The sequence below is a fragment of the Epinephelus lanceolatus genome, chromosome 9 (genome assembly GCF_041903045.1).
Source record: "Epinephelus lanceolatus isolate andai-2023 chromosome 9, ASM4190304v1, whole genome shotgun sequence".
NCBI lineage: Eukaryota > Metazoa > Chordata > Actinopteri > Perciformes > Serranidae > Epinephelus > Epinephelus lanceolatus.
This window is the reverse complement of record NC_135742.1, coordinates 17371023-17393508: the sequence shown is the minus strand read 5'-3', so window position 1 is coordinate 17393508 and position 22486 is coordinate 17371023. Positions and strand designations below refer to the sequence as shown.

The 22486-nt window shown below is 41.6% G+C and overlaps 1 protein-coding gene across 3 annotated transcripts in view; it reads right to left on the bottom strand.

Moving 5' to 3' along the window:
- The window catches only part of sh2b3 (SH2B adaptor protein 3), a 69682-nt gene that overhangs the window by 27270 nt on the left and 19926 nt on the right, over nucleotides 1-22486 (bottom strand). For 2 of the 3 annotated variants that reach the window (XM_033619685.2, XM_033619686.2), the window contains exon 2: nucleotides 19670-20899. In XM_033619685.2, the coding sequence (XP_033475576.1) occupies nucleotides 19670-20869 (1200 nt within the window). In that variant the 5' untranslated portion in view covers nucleotides 20870-20899. The remainder of the gene's footprint in view (nucleotides 1-19669; nucleotides 20900-22486) is intronic. The other variant, XM_033619684.2, reaches the window with a different exon arrangement.

The following is a 22486-nucleotide window of genomic DNA, read 5'->3' as shown; positions in this document are numbered from 1 at the left end:
TACTACTGAAAGAATCAGCTCATGCAAGTCACAAAGACAAATATTTCCCACCTAACCCTCTTGACATCTCCTTATTTTCTTCACAGATTGGAGATATTCACCACTGAGACTTCTGTCACTGCTCAAATATTTAATTTGCGGCACCCAGAGCACTGCAAAGTGACATTTAAAAACTCCACAGTAATATCTCCTTCCAGAAAACATGTATCAGTTACTCGAGTTAATCTACGGACTAACTGTGAACAGTTTTCATTGGATCTACTCTCTGTTGAAAGTATGAACTGTTTTTATTGGGACTGCTTTCTAGTGAAGAAACAGTCCCAATGGAAACGACTGGCAACGAGGTCTGTGAACTGTCTTGAGTAACCGGCAAATTGTTTTTGGAGGGTCAACCACAAACAACACTGCATTCACTATATCACCAGATCACTATATGGTCGTATAGCATGAGCATGAGATTTTCAAGGTGTCCTGGCAGTCTGACCGTCTGGGACTGGAGTCCGGCTGGGAGCTCCCTCCCTCTACCCTCTCATTTCCTGCCATCTCTTGACTGTCACGATTAAATAAAAAGACAAAAACAGCCCCAAAAAGTGTTTTAAAAAAGATATATCACTTTCTAAACTCTCTTAGACAGTGTACATTTCTGTAGAGAAATGTCTGCTGATCCAGATGATAAGATGTTACAGGGTCAGTGTGATAAACTATTTGCTTTTTGGTCCCAACGACTGCTCCAGAGTGATTATTTATCAATTTCAATCTTGATCTTTGACTCATAACATCCGTCCAAGATAAATGATCATGGTTCGTGATGAGTCTAACACCTTCCTCTACCCAAACAAAAGCTAATCGTAGCACAGCTGAAATATCATGGAAAACAACCAGATCAGCTTACTGAGAAACAGAAAATAGATTGTGTGATTGTGTGTAGTGGCGAGCAGAGCGTGGATGTTCGCGCACGCACACATGTGCACTGTTTGCTTGTGTGCAGTAGAGTTTCTGAGTATTTTACCTATCAAAATCGGCTACATGGGAATCTCAGTTTGATTTTGTGAAAACATTTTCACAGTTGCATGAGAAGGTTTTGATAATGTAATAATAATGTAATGACAGGCAAAATGTTGCATCACCATTAGTGTGTGCATCTGAAAAGTATGAACTGTATGTCATTTAGAAAACAGACATCAGTTTGAGAAGAAGAACAACATCTCAAAAGTTTGCACAAATTTCACTCAGCAGTGGATGAAAGATTGCTTGCATGTGTGTGTCTGTGTTTATGCATCTAAAAGATTTCACCCGTGTACTGCTTGTCCACATGTATAAGAGCTGCCATGTGTCGGTTATGGGTGTGTGTGTATGTGTGATGGTCAGTTAAGGGCGTGTTGTATGTCCAGTAACTGTGCACATGGGAAAAAGACATTTCACAGTTCTAGTATTCTACATTTTTCCCCCCTTGAAATCCCCCTGAACTAATATAGATGACAGTGACAGACATTTTGAACAGCAAACCTCTCTGGAAATTAAATAATTACAGATAAAATGAAGAATACAACAAAAAGGGTAATAAGGGGTTAGGGCTGGTTATTGGGGCAAAAGAAGTCCCAGAACTCTGAAGCTATCCAATGATAGAGGCGGCATGTGTCTTCCAAAACGAAGGGGTACTTTTATGTTGCTAAATTGAGACATTTATATTGTTGGTGTAAGTCCGAATATAAAGCAAATTGAAAAAGATACAGAAAAAGAAACAGACTAAATTCCAATTCAAAATATGAGTGGAGATAATAAACTATACAAGGAGCTAAAATTTAATATGGATCCAATGACACTGCACACATTAGCTCTGTGGTTTAAAGTACTGAAAAAGTATAAGATTCAAAAGAAGGCAGATATATTAAAATGGGTAGCTTATGATAGAAATTTCAAACCTTCAAAATACAATCAAGGATTTAAGCAATGGGGAGCGAAAGGAATAACAGCTTGGCGTATTTTGGAAAAGGATGGGGTGCTGAAGGGTGGAAAGAAAATGGGAAAAATTCACTCTACAAGACTCAAAAAGACGACACTGGACTGGAATGATAATCAATAGATACACTAATCATTAAGGCTGTAGAAAAGTGCATTTGCCCAAGCAGTTTTTGTTTAGTTAGCTCTTATTATTTTTCAATTATTTTATTATATCATTATGCTGTTGTAAATGACATGTCAATGACAACTGATATAAGCCAGTAGCAACTACCATTGAAACTTCTCCAGTCGTACACCACCTGCATTCTATCATTTTTGAGCCAGGGGTCTGATCTGGACCTCTGCTGTAAAACTCATTAATGACCGTTGAGTAATATTAATCATGTAATGCTAACAGTTAGCCCCATCACTGTGTACATGTGGCTCTTGTCCCTGGTGTGGAGGTCTTTGTAATGTGGTGATGTGGAGCATGGTGTATTGGTAATGTTGGCAGTTTGGCATGCCGAGATGCCACTACAATTTGACTATACTGCACACCTGTGGCATCTGGTGCTATTTTACACAACTGAATGCTTCCATTCACATGAGGGGTAAAGAATAAAGTACTCTATTGGATTTAGTATCACTTAAGGGTACTAGTATTGGGCTGTCTTTTTATAATACCAATACACAGCTCTACAGGGGGTCCAAAGAAAAGTGGTAATATCAGCCTGCCTACAAAGGCATGAAAATGAAACTCTGCTGTGACTGATTTTTTTTTTACAACTACAAAAACCAACTTCTGACAGAGAATCATGCCCAGAAGTTGGGAAAGAAAAACATTCTCGTCCTTCCTTTCCCTCCTGCCCCCGGTGCCACACCATTGTGTCTGAATAAACCTTACTGTGCAGTTTTGCCCCTTACAACTACAGCTCCTGGCACCACTGAGCCAGAACCAGGTTTACATAGGGAAGGAGATCTAGCCATGATAACATTTTCCACACGAGAGTGGGAGCCAAGTGGGACGTGCCAGGGCCAGAGCAAACTCTAAATGTTTATAGCGCAGTATCAAAAGCCACGGTCTGCTTAGTGAGGAGCTACAGCTCCAATTGACAAATCATATCCGCTGGCAACAGGATAAAAAAAAATGAGTCATTTTTCTGAGGGGAAACTGAGAGGCACAGATAATGAGAAAATGCTAGTTGTGTTTGGCTCTGTAATAGAAACCAGGCTAAAGAGTTGCCTGGAGAGAATCCAGGGAGGGGGCTTAGCAGAGCTGGAGATGTGACTCAGAATAAAGCTGAGGAGAAGTGAGTGGAAAAGCATGGAGTGGAGAGGAGAGGGTGGAGGAGAGCACTGAAGATATACAGACTGCTGAGGGCCTTTTTAATTCCACAAGGCATTCAATTTAATACCTTTACCATGGTTGTACTGGTCAAAGTACAGTGTGACAGGACAACCAGTATGGACACCAAGACCTATAATTATTTATTACATTATGGCTGCAACAGCAATTATTTTCGTTATCATTTTCTGATTAACTGGTTGTTTGTTTAATCGTTAAAAAAAAAAAAAAAATGCCACAGCGATGCCTTTAATTTGCTTGTTCCGTCTGTCTAACAGACACAAGATATTAAATTTACTTTCATATACTGTGACAAAGAAACAGCAATACTTAACCGTTTTGCATGAAAAATGAAAACAATTATTTGATAAATATGGTTGCTGATAATCTCTCGGTCAATCAGCTACTTGACTAATCATTGCCGCTCTGAAGTAAATGAATTCATCTACATTTTTGTCAGTGCTGCCCTGCTGTATGTCAAAATAATTCTCATTAATATAATCAATTAATTGATGTGACCTGATTTGGATAAGCGTTATGTTTACATGCACATAATAATCAATTCGTTGACAATAATCAAATGGCAATATTACAATGTTTGCCACCATTAGATTAATCTCTATTAATCTCTATAAACAGATATGTTTAAGTGGCAGGGAAACAGTTTGTGTGGAGGGCACACTGGCCAAACTGCAACCTCAGAACCCATCGGCTGTCGTCTGATGACTTTAGCTTTGTTTATTTATGTATCTGAATTCTGTTTATAGAGATCAGCCGAATTGACCGGCACACGGAAGAGGAAGTCTTGGCCCGGATATAAACAGCTACACTGGAATCACATAAATACTGGCCGTTGCCCCGAGAGGCTTACTGTCATCAGTCCGAATATGCCACTAGATTAATATTCCTGTTTCCGACCACATTACATCACGTCAGTTCCCTCCAGTATTAAACCTTGAACTTGATCTTTATGTTATGATGATACTGTGGTTTACTCTTGTGGTCATCGTTAAGCAAATACTGCAATTAAAGTATGACTATGAGTGGTTCTTTTTACTGCAGCAACAACATGGGAGCATGTGCAGAGTTGAATTTGCACAGACAAAGAAAAACCAAACAAATAAAAGAACATTTTTTAGAGCAGAAGCAAGCTGAAGTAAATGAAGACCCCCCACAGCTACCACAGGGAAAGCAGACAGGCAAATTATTTTAAAAAAAAATGTATTTGTTCATTTTTATGTCATCTAAACCTGGTATATGTACAGGTGTAATAACTATAACGTCTGCTTAGAGCTACAGAGAGTTTGATTCTGAGACAAGACAAGATGAGAGTGAAGCATAGATAGGAAATACACTAATTTTCCAGTTTATTAGGTAACTTTCTGGATATTATCTAAAACAGATGTAACAGAGTGGTGCAGGGATGATGACTTAGAGGTTAACATCGCCCTGGTTCCCTTGACAAAAGTCAGTGGGATTTTTCCATTGAATTTGGATTTTGGATTATTGCAGAAAACAAGCTCCTACAAATTCTGTTTAGAAAGATGATCTTCACTAATTAACACCACTTTTAGGATCTTTTTAAGCGTAAATGCAATTGCCACAAGCAAAAAGCTAACGTAAGGCTATAAACAAGCTGCACCACAGTCCCATGACTTAACCTCACCACCACAACGAGGCTGTGAAGCTTCTCATTGTTACTTATTCGCAACCGTCTTCAAGACATGTAAAAGCTTTAAAATTCACAAGTTGGTTATTTACTGATATATTTTCATGATGAAAATCTAACCACAAACCCACTCAAAAAACCCACTGACTTCAAGACAAGGGAATCAGATGTACAAAAATGCTCCTGGGTTTTAGGACTCATTCCTGCAGCACTCTATACATCAGCCATGTGAAAAATCTTACCGTCATGAGAGATGTAAAGTTTATAATAAACTGGCAACTGAATGTAGACACCATCTTGTTAATCGATGGAGAGACTTACAGTAGAAACCTTACACAAGCACTGACAAGCAGAGTCCCATGCTTTGAAAAATATAATCCTAACTGAAGAGTCACAAGTTTAGAGGTGTTTACAAGACAAACATCATTTGATAATGCTAATAAAAAAGAGGAGCACTTCACGTACTTGTCAACTTCTTACCGTAAATGCACTTACTCAAACTATGACGTAATGGTGCTTGGTAACATTATAGTGTTCGCAGGTCTGAGTGTGTAGGTGTATGTATGGGCAATGATGAATAAGAAGAACAGAGGCCAAGAGAAGACTGTTGGGTGAGGGTGTTAAACAGCTTTGGGGGCTTTCCACATGCAACTCAGCAAGGTCATGTGCACTGGCACTGTGGTTGCAGGTCTCACACAGACACACACAAACACACACGCAACAGAGTCCAACAAAGAGGTTGTGACGAGGGGGAAAAGCAAACATTTCCCATGCATAAACAGATAAATATTATTAAGCCACTAAATTTCACTGAAGCGAAAGCTATGTATCAAAACAGTGTTCAATAATGCAGGCAGAGACACACACAGAGACAACACGACAACCTCTTCTGCAAAAAGACACAGAACTAGAAAGAGACAGAGCGAGAGATCTGACAAACATCTTGACCACATGACTCTAACCACTCTACTTCCTTTAGATGTTTCTATAGATTTTTGTCACGCTGAAACACACACACATGCAAACAAATAAAAAAAAACACACACACACACAACACTCCTCCCACATTCATGCATTTTCCACACTGAGATGTTTTCCACTTTGCATGAGAAGACAGTTTTTATGCCTCCTTTAGATGGAATACAAATAAATATCAACAAAAGCAACACTGTTGTGAGCTACGCTGTGAGCTTTGTGAACCACATCTTAGCTCAACTTCCTCTCCTCCTCTTAATTTGTCAGTTTTTTATATAAGCAAGCAGTAGCAATGTGCATAAAATACAATGTAATGGTCCAGCCATAAAGTGCACGACATGTTTCATCTATCTATCTCATCACAATCTAGTTTTCTCCCAGCCACGTCCTCCAGCTCTTTCTGGGGGATCCCGAGGCGTTCCCAGGCCAAGTGTGATGTGCTTTCCCTCCAGCGTGTTCTGGACCTGCCCCAGGGTCTTTTACAAGTTGGACTTGCACAGATTACTCCCACAGGGAATGGGGCATCTGGTTTGGATGCCTGAACCACTTCAACTGGTATTTTAAGTAAAAGGCAGAAATTTTACTCTGAACTCTTTCCAGATGCCCCGACAATCTGCAAAAGAAGCTCATTTCTGCCACATAAACTGAGTGCTTCACATGTATGCTTGTTAATTTCCTGCTTCACCTGACCCTTACTTATGAATGAGACATTTAAACACGCTTTCCTCAGACAGGAACTCAGAGGGAGGAGAGCATCATGGGTTCAGACTTACTGTAAAGTGATTGAATCCCATCAAATTGCTGCTTCACACTCGGCTATAAACCTCTCCAGTTTGCACTGGACGCCACAGAATGCATGAATCTTGAGTTCCAGCCCAGTTGCGAGAAGAAAATTGCGACATTGTAGACTTTTGCAAACCATGCATGCGTTACATTTGTACGTTTTATACGTATCACATGAACGTTTTTAAAGTGGCATAGTTCTGATTACATGTATATGAGCTGATTTTGTCATCACCAAGTGAGGAGGATGGTGGATGGCGTGACACCCAGGCCAGATGGCTGCCAAGCTGCAGACCTCTGTTTGAGACTGCAAGGCAGATAAAGTGGGTGTTTTTTTAACAAGACACTGGCGGCAACTGTGCCACCAAAATGGTGTTTTTAGCCCGACATCGACAGCATTTCCAGCAGAAACAATGGCACCATTTCCAGCAGCAATTCTCCCACTAAAACTTGGTGTTTTCAGTGCAACAATGGTGGCACTTCCAGCAGCTACTGTGCCATCAAAATGCTGTATTTAGTGAGAAAATAGTGGCATTTCCAGCTGCAACTGTGCCACCAAATCTGGCTGTTTTTTAGCAAGACTTCAGCAGCATTTTCAGTGACGACTGTGCCGCCAAAACCAGGTGTTTTTTAGCAAGACATCAACGGCTTTTCCAGCTGTGATGGCGCCACCAAATCAGAGTGTTTTAAGCCAAAGCATGATCTTTCCCTGGCCATAAACCATTGGTTTTCGTGCTTAGCATAACCACGTTAACCACAGCGTTGTCCATCCACTACATAAAAACGTAAAAATATTACATATCTGTGGTCTGCAAAAACGTACAATCCCAACATTTACTCTGGCGACAGGATTGTGAGTTCACCATGGGGTACACATGAAATTTGCGGTACACCACAAGCTGGAGCCTCCTCTCGGGCATCTTGATTGGGAACAGCTTCACGTGAAAGGCTGAACAGTGTCATACTGACAATTGTTCCCCTTTCTCTGACAAATAAGACTGAGAAAAAAAAGGGGGCAACACCCACCTCTTCAAGCCTAGAGTCACTGCACTCAAACCTGACACAAAACCGAAGAGGTCTGTCAATGAAGACCAACAATATTTAGACCTTTCAGCTCATTCAACTCCACCACTTCAGAGCTTTATGACTAACACAGTGACCTCCAAAAGCAGAGGGCATGTCAGTCGGGATCATTTCTTCAAAGTGTTCTGGTATCCGCAGTCAAGGTCAGCAGAGAAGTGCTGAGAAAAGCGTGGGCAAGCTCCTGGTTCATGTAAACATACTGAAAGGGATGTGGACTATAAATGTGTGGATTCTGCCCACAGCATGAAATCACAAATCTGCACATGAATCATATCAAACTATATCTTGTATTATATCGAAAGGACATAAAACCAATAATCAAGACTTTTATTTAAAAAGGGTGAGAAGTGTCTTTGTTTTGTCTGCCCGTGCCCTTCATAGTTAGAGAAGTTGAGAAAAAGACTATCATCTAGTGATCTACTGTACGTCGTTTGCAACATCTGAGCGGCTGCAGTTCTTTGAAGCCTCTGGTTATATTTACACCAAGTGCTTTCCTTGGAAATGTGTGGGTTTAAACTTGGTAGGATCCCTCTATGACTCACTGTATTCCTGACAAGAGTCATTACTGCTGACTTTGGCTAAACACTGGTTCTGTACGCAGTCTTAATCCCTCAAGACGACGTCAACGCAAGTGTGGTGTGTGAGGACTTTTAATTAAGAAGCAAAATGTTGAATTATACACTAAACAGGACTGGATGTAGCTTGAAACTCCATGGACAGTGGCCAGTGTTCAATCCACCACCAACTAAAAGATTAATCATCTCTTAAGAGCACTCATATTTTCCAATACTGTAACTTTACCACAACGTAAAATGACACATTTTGGTGAAAAATCCTCCATTTTGTTGTGGTTACAGAGACTAGCATTAACACTTATCCTGTTTTTTAGAAACCTAACCACATTTATACTGAAAGGAGTGGGATACTGCGGCATGATCCACAATTCTGATCACCAAGACTACATTTCTTTTAAGTTTAACTGACCCAGACTCTGCTCTTTGACTCATGTTTCTGTCATATGATTCCCTGCTTTTCAGCACTATAAATGCAGCTGCCAACACCTCTCGGAAACAGCTTCAATAAAAACTGAAAATTCTAACTTAATGTTAGAATTTGTTGCAGGACTGTTGCATTAATACAGCCAACTTTCTATTCAAAATGTTATTAAATCAACCTGCACCTTCAGTGAAAACATCTTTTCAGTGGTCTCTCTCTTTTTTTTGATAGGTTACATTTGGGTATCATCTGTCGAATAGTAGTGAAACAATTAGTCGACGAGGCAAGAAAAAGCTAACCATTTGCTTTCTGCTAAGAATTTGGTGCTTTAATCTGTTTGACATCATTGTAATGAATATCATTTGGGTATTGAACCACTGCCTGGACAATACAAGTATATGAAAAACTCACTTTGGGTTCTGGAAAATTGTGATGAGTGTTTTTAGTTAACAATATGAAAAAGGGCTCTGCGGAGGGTGGGCACAATGTTTCCACAGCAACACTGTTGACATTACTAGCGATAATCGCAGAATGAGTAGAGCCACTAGCTTGCTCACAACAGACCCGATGGTGCACAGTGATAAACATGCATAACCATTCAAAATGTTCTTTGTGGTTAACTGATTAAGAGTTAACCACTGACATCCCTAATCAAATGCTACCCTAATCTGTTCATAAACCAACCCCTCAAAAGACCTCCATGGTGGTGCCAAACACAGCTGTTGGGAAATCAAGACTCTCATGCAACCCTGCAGGCCTCTGTTTCATCAGGACAAATTTCAGCAAAGGACCGAGTCACAGTGAGTCGTCATTACATTTCAAAAACCAACATTATGCCAACCAACCAGAGATATTGTTTCCAGAGGTATTTCCAAACTCAGAGCCAAGTGGATGGCTGCCTGAGGATTTCCAGAGGCATCGTTCTCCCAATTTTTCTCCAAAAACTACCTCAGATCTCTGTGGGCTGCACAAGATAAAGATCTGGTGATTCAAAATTAGAAGGAGCAGGGAGGACAAGTTCAGGCAAGTCAGCAGAGAAACACTAAAAAGCAGAACCTTCAAGTAATCTAGTTCACTGAAGACAAACAGGAAAACATCTACTCTCATGCTTTTCCATTTATCAGACTTTTACAATCTGGTTAGAACAAATTGATTTGTAACATGATATTCACACCATATATACATGCGGTGAACACACAACACAAGCATGCATGTGCACCCACGCACATATCTACACCCATTACATGACTCAGTCAAGTCACCTCGAGGCATAACTTCTAGGTTTCATGAAACTCGATCCCTGGAAAGAGGAGAAAATTTGACTTTGTGGGTGAGATACAAAGACTGTTATGATGTAAAATGAAACTCAAGTCAGGTCTCTCTCAGTAGAGATAATCTCCGCTCTAAATGCGGATATCAGTCGAGGCTGACGAGCCACTTGGAAGTTCTGCACAACTTCACAAGAGCTAGCTACTTTCAGGATTACCGGCCGTCCAAATAATCAGCAATTTATTTTCTTGAGTGATCAATAAAGCATTTGGTCTCTAGAGAGTCAGGCAATAGTGAAACATCTCAGATTCTCACAATTATAGTTTTCTAAAGCCCAACATAACGTCTTAAAATGTCTTGTTTAGGTCAACCAACACTCAAAACCCTAAAGATATTCAGTTTACTATCACGTAAGAGAAAGAGAAGCAGCAAATTCTCACATTTGAGAAGCAGGAATCTGAAAATATTTGCTTTTAAAATTACTTCAAATGTTTAACCTACTATTAAAATACTTCTCAATCATGTGGCTAATTGTTTCAGCCCTTAACTTTATTGCCAAGATTGTTCGTGCAAAATTTAAACCAAAGTTTCTACCCAAGTAACTCACATTTATGTCCTTTAATTTATTCATGTGGTGCATGTTTTATTAGTGTTCAGTTGATAGAGGCCCCTGGGTTGCCATAAAAATAAAAATACAGCAAAATCACCCATGACTAGTCTGGAACGATAATTTTTCAGGGAAACAGTCCAAATTAAATCTCTGCAGTGACGTTTGCAAATTATCCAGACGTTCTGGAATTTTAAAATGTCATTTTTTTTTCAATGCTTTAAGCAGCACAGATGAAATTTAATACACCACAATGATGCTGGCTTCGCAGCAGAAACCACCGAGGCAACACGTTTCAAAATCCACGGTTTGATGTGAGCAAATGTGTATTTTGATTGAATTAATTCGGGTTAGCGGAGCCTAAAATAACAACCTGAAGAGCTAAAACAGTAGAGTATCTTTGATGAGAAACAGCTATAGTGTAGAGCTTTATCTCGGGCAGAATTTAGCCAGTTACATTCAGGTTCATTAGCTTTAGCTGTAGAAACAGGCAGGTTTCCTGGTCTTCTGAAAGGCTTTGCTTGTTAAGTGAGTCAGATGAGCATAAAGACAAAGTTAATTCCATGTTTTATTGCTCATTATATGATGATTAAGGGGCTATTCTTTAAGTCGGATGTCCTTCATTTCTGACAAGTATCAAGGGAAGCTTTTGGGTGATGGACTGTCAGCATTTAATTGGTGTCCATGTGGACTCGGGACACAATAAATAAATCCACTGTATCTGCAAACAGGGAGTCTTCTCACAAGGAAAATGTGCATTTGAATGTACCTCTCGCTTGCTTTGGAAGAATTCTGCACATCTCAAGTTAATCAAAAACTTGCCATAGACCTACAGTCACCTTGATCTCACTCTGTCTGTCCTCCTTGTTGCTGGCTTGTCTACCTTACTTTCAGTCTGTCTTTGTTATATCTCCTTCTGCTGCGTTTCCTGTGTCTCTCTTGGTTGATTTAATTCTGTTTCTGCTTCAGCTGACTGGGGCCCATATGCTCAGAGCTTTAGTTGTGGTATGCAACAAGAGCCAAATTAACGCTGCATGTTGCCATATGAGAGACTGAAGTACAACAAGTAACACAGAACAGATGGACACCAGAGTCTGGTTGTTGGAAAAGTATTTTCCACTGATGTTGCAAACTCCTCTCTTACTGTCAGTGAGAGAAAAAAAGAAAAACACAGCAGGGAGAGGAACGTGCAGAAATAAATGCAAATATCAGAATGCATAGGAACATGTATTTAAACGTATTTTGACTTCAGCTAACTCCAATTCTGTTTAATGATGCACAGTGTTGAAATTGACTTCATCAGAAGGCCTACTACTGGAAATTATTCTACTTTCTTTTCAATGAAGGCTTGAGATAAAGTGCCACGTGACCCTAGTGGGCAGGAAAGGCGAAGACAAAGCTTTTACGATATACAGATATGTGTGAGCACAAACACATACAGACGGAGAAGGACAAACTCCAAGAGCAACATGATACATAGTTGTAGGCACACTTACGCACAAGCATGAAATGAAACCATGTGGGAAAGATTAAGGCTCGAGGAGCTGGAACAAACACATGCAAAGGCACAAACACACACATGCACACACACAGCTGAGATGAGATGAGAGGGGTGTGATTAAGATGAAGTCTACAGGAGGTCTGAGGAAACTTATCCACCATCAGAGTGCAGCAGTCTGTGGGAACTGACTCTGGGAGACAGAATACCACGATTTTCCTGGCAAGACGCTAACCTTGTCTGTAACCTTGACTACCGTACGTCAGATGAAAGGAAAAGAAGGGCTCGGTGTTGTAGAAATGACTACCTCGGTTAAGAGAAAGTCAAAGCTGAGGTAGGTCACAAGATAATTTCAAAACTGCACATTAAGATAACTGAAAAGTATACCAAAACCAATGTCGCTTTCTTCTCAGCTTCTTGGGATGTGGGCTATATAATCTAAAACAAGAAAACACTTATGGGTCATGGTGCCACTTTGTCCTCATTGAGATTCTTGAGGCCAAACTTTAAAGCAAAGACTTTAAAGTTAAAGCCTCAGACGGCACTGAGGACATTATGGAGACATCTGCTTCTTTCAGCTGACATGACAAGATTCACTTCTGCAATACAGCAAGTGTGACATCGGTTTGGCTTAGCTATCTTGTTATTCCATCTGCAAAACAAAAAATGACAAAATACAGTCCTAAAACCTGCTGATATAAGTTCCAGTTTAAGAAGCATGTACAATAAGTTGTCATTAATAAGCAGAGTGGTGCAGCAGAAGCATGCTGGGCCTACAACCCAGATGATAATAGATCGAAATCACCTTCTACTAGTGGAAAGGTTTAAGGGCCCTATTTAAATGATCTATAGTGAATGGTTTAAAGTGCACAGCATGAGTGCATTTGGGCCGTGTCCATCTCCACGTTTTGCCAGTCCGATCTGTGGGCAAAGTAAGGCACAAGGGGCATCTGTTTCCTTTAAAAGTCAGGTACACCTGTTCCTGGCGTACTGCATGGTGGATTTGGCAAATTGGAGCAGTAAAGGTTTTTCTGCAGAAACAGGAGGAATGTCACTGCAGTAAATATCATGGGACAGTTAAGCAGCAAAACTAAAAACTGGGGTTATAAACTAGACAGAAGGAACAGGACAAACATTTAGCTTCTGAAATAATTAATGAAGTTACACTGCTCCTTGTTCGTGAATGTGCTTAGCGTCTCTCTTAGTGGGTAGTCTACATTATAGAGATTGTAATTAATGTTTTCCGCATTAATAATGTATTATTTTACACAGCTGCAGCCCATCCGTGCATCTCTGTGTGTGTAACAAGCAGAATGTATGCGTGTTGTGAACCGCCTATGTAGCCGCATCTTACTATCTGAATAATGCGCCCTTTAAATAGAAGGAGAATACTGTACAACTGACTTAAGAACAGGACTTTGTTGGTCAATGGCACAGTCGCTTTCTGGCAATGCACCAACAATGTGTCTGACCGCACCTCATTTTGAGACCTACGCACCCATGGGCACAGTTAGGTGCAAGCACTTTTGCATCTTACACAGCATGGGTGCTGGCCATGAAAATGACAACTGTGTCACTCTGAATCAAGCAATGACAGTTACGTAGCTTTGTGCTGCGTGTAAGGTAGGGCCCTAAATCTCTCATTTCTACTCTGGGGATCAATAAAGGCTTTCAATTTTATCATATCAATTTTTCCAACAGAACAAATGCATCATATGCACAAATGCAACAAGAACGCTTAGATGGTGAGGAACTGAAGCGGAATATTTCAATCAGTTAGGAAAAAATACAATTTAACATATTCATTAACTTTTTTGGTGCAAAACACTTGAATCACTGAGTTCACCATGTCAAAACTTAAAGCTTGGATGTGATAGTTTAACACTATAAAGTGTGTCTGCATAGTATTAATATTTTCACTACTGATACAGAAGCATGAAAGACATAGTGTCCTTATAAAGGCAATCTTTAGCCTTTTTACAGTTTGATTTCATATTTCTATCCATTCAAATCAGTTCAGACCACGACATCTTTACAGTCGTTTGTCAGAAGGGTTCATTTGCAAAAGCAGATCTTTCCATTTTCATTTATTTTACTAAACCATGATTTTTCTGTGTGTGTGTGCAAGCCAGGATGATATCAGTCAAACTGGTGTGGGTTGTTTTGATAAAGTATCTCAAAGTTTTTATTTTTCATTTTTGTACACTCTTTTGTGAATTTCAAGAACATCTTTTATCTGTTTTTCAAAAAAAAAAAAAAAAAACTTATCCCCTCTACTCTTTTACAGTGAGCAAACTGACTACACTACACAGGTATGATCATTTTAGTGGTCCGTTGGCAGAATAAGATCTTGGACAAGACAAACACAGTCCTTCACAACTAGACTAGAAAGCTTTAAAAAAATAAATTACTACATGTGAGCAGTTTGACAGTCATCACTGGTCATTTTCCACATTTTTCCCTGAATGTGTTTCTCCTCTGTCCTCGGGAGTAGAGAGTTGTTGTTTGGTGCATTCCTAAAGTAACTGGCAAGCTTTCACCTGCCCAGGTTATCAGAATGAAGCAGGTTAAACCTGTGTTTAGACTGACATTAGTACTGCATCAAAAACCTGGCTCAACTTTAGCCCTGACAGGGCGCTTCGCCTTAACTGGAGCTTTCTCACGCGAATACATTATCAGTTTCCATGCAGCTTCCTCTTTTGTGCAAAGTGAGCTCACTGATATTACTGATGTTTCTTACACAGAAAGACACAGACACAGAGATGTGAATAAAAATACATATATGAGCACTGCCCTGGGATGATTATCTTCTGTGTAGCGAGATATGTGTGCAGCGTGCAGGCATGCATGCTCACACACCTACACGCAGAGTCACAGAAAGAGCCCACAGAAGTGTGAAATCTCAATTTACATCCACAAAAAAGAAACTGTACCGACAGAGCATAGAGCTGAGCAACCCCAAGCATGTGTGTTTAAATGACTTCTTCTAGGATGTGAACCCATGTGCTTTTTCTTGTGTATGTTAAAAAATGTGTGCATGCAAGTCCACAGCTCTCCTTCCTTTTAAGGCCATTCTCAGGGCCTTAACTCTCTGCCCTGCCAAGATTACACACACACATACACACACACACACACAAGTGAGAGGGGGAGCACTCAGAGCAGCGCTGCAGTTGGTTAACTAAAGCAGCATTGCAATCAGCCAGGAAAATCCTGCCAATGCCTTCCCATTCTGATCAAATATGCATGCATGTACACACACACACACACACACACACACACACACACACACACACACAGCTCTGGCTCTATCATCAACTGAATTACCTCACGCACATGGTTAGGGCTGTAGCTGGCTGAAGAGTCGAGGGCTGCTAAATATAAAACGCTACGAGCACACATACACACTGAGATACACACACAGGCATGCAATGTCTATCTCATTGACCCCTGTTTGTGCCAGAATACACACATGCACACACCCTGAAGAGACTTGAACTCTGTTGCCTTATACTGTATATGGCGGTGGCTGGGACGGCAGTCAACTTGGCCGCTCTGATTACTGGTTTGGGGATCTTGGGGATCGAGGACTGGGTGTGCAAGCACATGCAGCCTTGCAGCTGGCCCCATCTGGAAATACTGCAGGGTTTTATGCCATGAGGTCTCATGTGGGGAGCCAAGCATGCATATTAGAAAAAAAGAAAGACATCCTGCTGTGCTGTGAGGAGCTGTCAAGCAGGGGCAAGGGGAAGGCATGCTGATCGTTCTTGCTTCTAACTTAAAAATGCAAGATGCTCAAACAAATATATGATAAAGAGGGAAAATTAATAAATTCTGATAGTTCAGTTGAGGCATTAATCCTAAAGTAATAAGTAGAAAAATTGTGACTGGCTGAACCAAACCCCAAACAAACAGGAAATAGTGTAGGAGGCATATTGACTCACCAAAGAGTAAAAGAAGACATGAATGTTGCAGATTCTTTGAGGTAACTGAGGACAAAAACGCCACACTGGGCAAATGCTGAGCTGCATGAATGCATGAAAATTACTATATTATAAAGAAATGTGTGACAGTAATTGGCGAGGAACAGGCAGATTAAAGGCGCTGTATGTAAAAATGTGGCCAAAACGGTTAGTGCACTCAAATGCAAAATACTGCTGTGAGTCGTGTCCGCCCCCCCCTCCCCTACAGATTCGAGGTTGCTGGACAGCGGCACGCTGGAGACTGATTTGTTTGCCCATGGACGGGTGCCGTGGCAGGGCCGCGTCGCCGCGTCCTTGATCTTCGGTTTTCCAGCGGACCGTTCGAGCAAGTCCGGCTTCTCTGCTGCTAACACTGCTGCCGGGATACAGCTGAGGAGACTGCTAATGCTATGTACCAGGACACTGCTAATGCTGCTTGCCGTACTGCTGTAGCTCAGTCATAACTGTAACTGATGCTGAGACTCTACTGACTGCGTGACTGGTAGACGGCGGTGGGTGGCACAACAGGCCAAAACACAAATTCAAAACATAAACATGATTTGCATGATTTTTTAAATGCGAATATTCTGGCTGTACTATTGTTGTCGGTGACATCAGTATGTTATATGAACATTATTCCTTAGTCTCTGTGACATATTAGGATGATTTTACGCCTATTTGCTTTAGATTTCTTACATATAGCTCCTTTAAATCTAAACGAACAGTAACTCCATTTTCTCAAGCTTCTTTAACTAGTTTAAAGGGCAAACTATCTCTTATCCTATCTTTAAAGGTTATCAGTATGAAATAAATGATGGAGTTTTAACAGCAACAGTGCCACTCTGCACACAAGGCAAGAACAGGCGTGATGCTCTGATTAGTTTTCATTAATCTAAGCTGTGACCAGACATGTAATACCACTCTTTGGCTTTTTCAGCTTGTTTAACACAGACGCCCGCTCAACATCACAGCACACTCTGTAGCTGCAGTTAAAAAGACAAACCGGAGGCAAAGATGTGATGAAAACAACCAATAAAACACATCGTTTTATGAGACAAAGCTAAATGTCATCACAGCCTTGGTCTTGTTTTGTCATATGGCAAACTGTGCAGCAAAAGGAGCTTCTCAGATGCGGCAAAATATCATTTATGAAAACAAAACAAACACAGAGAAGATCTGAAAAAGGAGGGGGGGAAACCCCTCAGACTAAAACAGCTGGAAACAGGAAATGACTTTGTGCTTGTGTGTGTGTTAATTCAGAGTATGTGCATGCATTTGTGAAACAGCCTGGCAAACTGACATTAGCCATCGCTTAAAAAGGCCTCTGTGGCTTTCTATCTTATTGATGAACACAAACAGATCTAGAGAAATTATCCGTCTTGTACAGATATGAAAGACGAACTGAGAAACCTGCCAGCTGTTGAGTGTTTCAGTGGTGTGCAGATTTCTGAGAAGACGCTCAACAAACATTTGCAAGAACTGCAGACACACAAACACAGTCCTTTGAAAGCAGGCATCTGCTGTACCAAGAACAGTAACCGAGGAATTTTCAGCCATCAATGACATGCTTTATACCTGTAGCTGAATACATCTGCTTGTTACAGATGTCGTAAATATGGCATATTAGGGATGTTAATAATTAATTGTTTAACTGTTAACTGACACTAAGAATTTTGATCAAATTAAAAATATATATTAAATATAATATACAGGGACTACAGAGAAAGATGATGAGACAGCGGAGTCTGCTGCTGCCCAGACTAGAGTTGAATGTCGTGTGTATTTTAGAGTGTTGTGAATCATTAATATACTGCACGACCATGATTACACCCATGATGTGTACACGTATGCAATAACTGCTTGTTTTATGTAAATACAGTACAGGCCAAAAGTTTGGACACACCTTCTCATTCAATGCGTTTTCTTTATTTTCATGACTATTTACATTGTAGATTCTCACTGAAGGCATCAAAACTATGAATAAACACATGTGGAGTTATGTACTTAACAAAAAAAGGTGAAATAACTGAAAACATGTTTTATATTCTAGTTTCTTCAAAATAGCCACCCTTTGCTCTGATTACTGCTTTGCACACTCTTGGCATTCTCTCCATGAGCTTCAAGAGGTAGTCACCTGAAATGGTTTCCACTTCACAGGTGTGCCTTATCAGGGTTAATTAGTGGAATTTCTTGCTTTATCAATGGGGTTGGGACCATCAGTTGTGTTGTGCAGAAGTCAGGTTAATACACAGCCGACAGCCCTATTGGACAACTGTTAAAATTCATATTATGGCAAGAACCAATCAGCTAACTAAAGAAAAACCAGTGGCCATCATTACTTTAAGAAATGAAGGTCAGTCAGTCCGGAAAATTGCAAAAACTTTAAATGTGTCCCCAAGTGGAGTCGCAAAAACCATCAAGCGCTACAACGAAACTGGCACACATGAGGACCGACCCAGGAAAGGAAGACCAAGAGTCACCTCTGCTTCTGAGGATAAGTTCATCCGAGTCACCAGCCTCAGAAATCGCAAGTTAACAGCAGCTCAGATCAGAGACCAGATGAATGCCACACAGAGTTCTAGCAGCAGACCCATCTCTAGAACAACTGTTAAGAGGAGACTGCGCCAATCAGGCCTTCATGGTCAAATAGCTGCTAGGAAACCACTGCTAAGGAGAGGCAACAAGCAGAAGAGATTTGTTTGGGCCAAGAAACACAAGGAATGGACATTAGACCAGAGGAAATCTGTGCTTTGGTCTGATGAGTCCAAATTTGAGATCTTTGGTTCCAACCGCCATGTCTTTGTGAGACGCAGAAAAGGTGAACGGATGGATTCCACATGCCTGGTTCCCACTGTGAAGCATGGAGGAGGAGGTGTGATGGTGTGGGGGTGTTTTGTTGGTGACACTGTTGGGGATTTATTCAAAATTGAAGGCACACTGAACCAGCATGGCTACCACAGCATCCTGCAGCGACATGCCATCCCATCCGGTTTGCGTTTAGTTGGACGATCATTTATTTTTCAACAGGACAATGACCCCAAACACACCTCCAGGCTGTGTAAGGGCTATTTGACCAAGAAGGAGAGTGATGGAGTGCTGCGGCAGATGACCTGGCCTCCACAGTCACCGGACCTGAACCCAATCGAGATGGTTTGGGGTGAGCTGGACCGCAGAGTGAAGGCAAAAGGGCCAACAAGTGCTAAACACCTCTGGGAACTCCTTCAAGACTGTTGGAAAACCATTTCAGGTGACTACCTCTTGAAGCTCATGGAGAGAATGCCAAGAGTGTGCAAAGCAGTAATCAGAGCAAAGGGTGGCTATTTTGAAGAAACTAGAATATAAAACATGTTTTCAGTTATTTCACCTTTTTTTGTTAAGTACATAACTCCACATGTGTTCATTCATAGTTTTGATGCCTTCAGTGAGAATCTACAATGTAAATAGTCATGAAAATAAAGAAAACGCATTGAATGAGAAGGTGTGTCCAAACTTTTGGCCTGTACTGTATGTGTGTATGAATGTAAGCATGAGCAATTGTTTCTACCTTTGGAGGATCATAGAGCTCCAACTGGTACCTCTCCCCTCCTCCTCTTCCTCTGCCTCCTCCTCCAACTTGAGCGTCCCTGATCCTCCTGACCAGCAGGCGGCAGCGTTGCCAGCGGGGCTGAGAGTCTGAGATAGTGTCATCCACCAGCAAGTACCTCAGTTGGCCCTCTTTACAGCAGCCGCTTGCCTCTGACCTCCTCTGCCTCATGCTTCCGCCGCGTAACCGACGGAAGCGATCCAGGAAGTGAGAGGCTACTCCAGCCATGGACATGTGTGAGGATGCTGGGGGTGTGGCTTCCGAGTTCAGACAAGAGGAAGAGTGGGAGGAAGAGGAGGAGGATGACACTTCCTCATTTGTGGAAGAAATCCCGCCCACTCTGTCACCATTATTTGGGGGACTGCTGTTGTTGTTGGTGGGGTTGGGGTTGCTAGGAGACAGGTCCTGGGATGAGGAGGGGCTGGGCCGTTTCTTGAGAAGCCGCCTTACGGTGTGCCGAATTTGGCTGACAGAGAAATGTGTGACGTCAGCGCGTGCAGGGTTGGAGGTTGAGGAGTCAGAGGAGTACCGTTCAGATACCTGACGACGATCAGTGCCAGAGATCTCCTCATTGCTACGGCTACGAATCAGCAGCGACCCGCTGCCAATGCTACGAGTCGACCCTCTGAGCACTACGGGGTTTCCTGATAAAGAGTTCCCCGCAGCACATCGCAGCGGCTGCTCCTGCTCCCGACTCACCACCACTGGCTCCACTTTTGGTGACACCACAGTAAACAGAGCAGCCCCTCCACTTGGCCGGCCCGCCTCCCGATAGTCCTGCACCCCAGACAAAGACGTGATTCGCAACCTCCCAATCACAGCCTGTGATGGGAGGGGAGGAGCCGCTGGGGTGGTGGAGGAAGCACTACCGCTAGCGATGGAGCATGTGTTCTGGCTGAGCGGGGTGCCATCTTTGTCAACCTCGCAGCAGAAGTGCTGCTGAAAGAGGTCTGTGAACTGCTTGGAGAAGGTCTCTGGAGGGAGCACGTCATGTTGTGGCCGCTCTCTGGCGAAGCTCCGGTAGTGTCCGGCCAGCTGCCGGGCTGTGGCGATGGCATGCAGCTCGCAGAATTCCCTCCAGCCTCTTGGGGGCGCTGTCACACCTGGGCCTCCTCCTGCTGTTGTGGTGGTGTTGGCTGGATGGATAGTGTTACCATTCATTGCAGTAACCAGACCGGCTGAGAATCACTGCTGTGAGACAAAGAAGGTTGAAAAGGGAAAGAAAAGGAAAAGAGAAATGGACGGATGGTTGGAGAGGAGGTCGGGGTCAAGGGGTTGATTTGGAGACAAGAGTGGAGGGATGGATGGTATGGAAAAGAAGGAGAGAAAAAAGATGATTGAGGGACAAACAAAGGAGAGATATGGAATTGTAATTAGAGGCAAATCAAGATAATGCGGAGTGTTGTGCAAGAACTGGAGCACTACAGACGGAACTGGCAAAACAGTTGGAGCATTTGTTTGAACTACTTGAAAGTTCGAAACTGTTCAAACATTGAGAAAGGATGGCCAAAAGTCTGATTTTATCTGCGCTCAATCTTAAACAGTCCAAATTGGATTACATGGGCCTGCAAAGAATCTCTGGCAATCAACCAGTCATAGCGTATTTTAATAGATAACGACGGCCGCAGTTCACTCAAAGGACAATTGATAACCATTCAATTTGTAGAAAAACAGTCAACTGAATCAGGGGCAAAAACACTGTAAGTGCATATACTTGAAGAAAAATTTCTGGTCAGAGTCTGGACGTGAAGAGAAAAAAATGACAAGAGTGAAATGGAGTCCATAAAAATGACTAAATCACTTCCAAATTATGCTGATATGGATGACAGAGACTGGAGTGTTTGAAATGAATGAAAACAGCAATAAGTCATTAGGACAGATGCTGAATGAGGCCCTGACTTGAGGAAGTATGGTTAGAAAATTTCTCAATCAACCACACTGCCTGCTCAGCCTTCTGTGTGTTTGTGTGTTTACATGTGACCTGTTTCAATGTTTCTTCTGCTTTTTTTTCCTGCTGTTTTTTTTATGTCTAATGTCAGGGCCATTACACAGACCGTGGTCACTTGACTCTACACCCCATTTTCTCAATCAATTTGGCTTTTTCTCTGCACCCAAGAGCAACAACTTCGACAATACAGCTTATGAAATGGTTTCCGAACTCAACTTAAGACTGTTTTCACACCTACCCTGATTTGAACCAGTATTTTTTTACAAATTAAGTCTTCTCTCCAAATTCTGTTTGCTTAGGGTGTATAAAAATAAACCTCACGTCACAGTGAGTTCTGTGCATGAGATGTCGTTATGGTCGGCTCATGTTCTCGCTCCATAAGCAACAGATGATGACCCAACATGTTTGTTTATCCCTATAAAATAAAATCTGCTGCTCCTTACATAGCTGACTTGTGATGGGTACAACTGCTTACAAATGGTTCTGATGATAATTTAGAATAGGTCACTGTCCAATAAGCAGTTTGGTCTTACTGCGTGCGGTTAGGCTGCCAAAATGTCTTCATTTTTACTGGCTACTAGTTTTTTTGGCCACTTTTGCCTCCTCTTTGAGAGCAGACTGTTAAAATGTGACAGGAAATGAAGGGAGACAAAAGTTCCTGGCCTCCAGGACTCAAAATATGGATGCAAATACAGTTATATATTGAGCATCTATTTTTCTGGTGATTCTTGAAGAGATTCTTCCTGCATATATTCAGGTGGCGGTGCTTGGCTGACAGTTTGTCTCTGCTACTTGTTATTCTCTTTTCTTTCCTTTGTTTCACGTCTCTG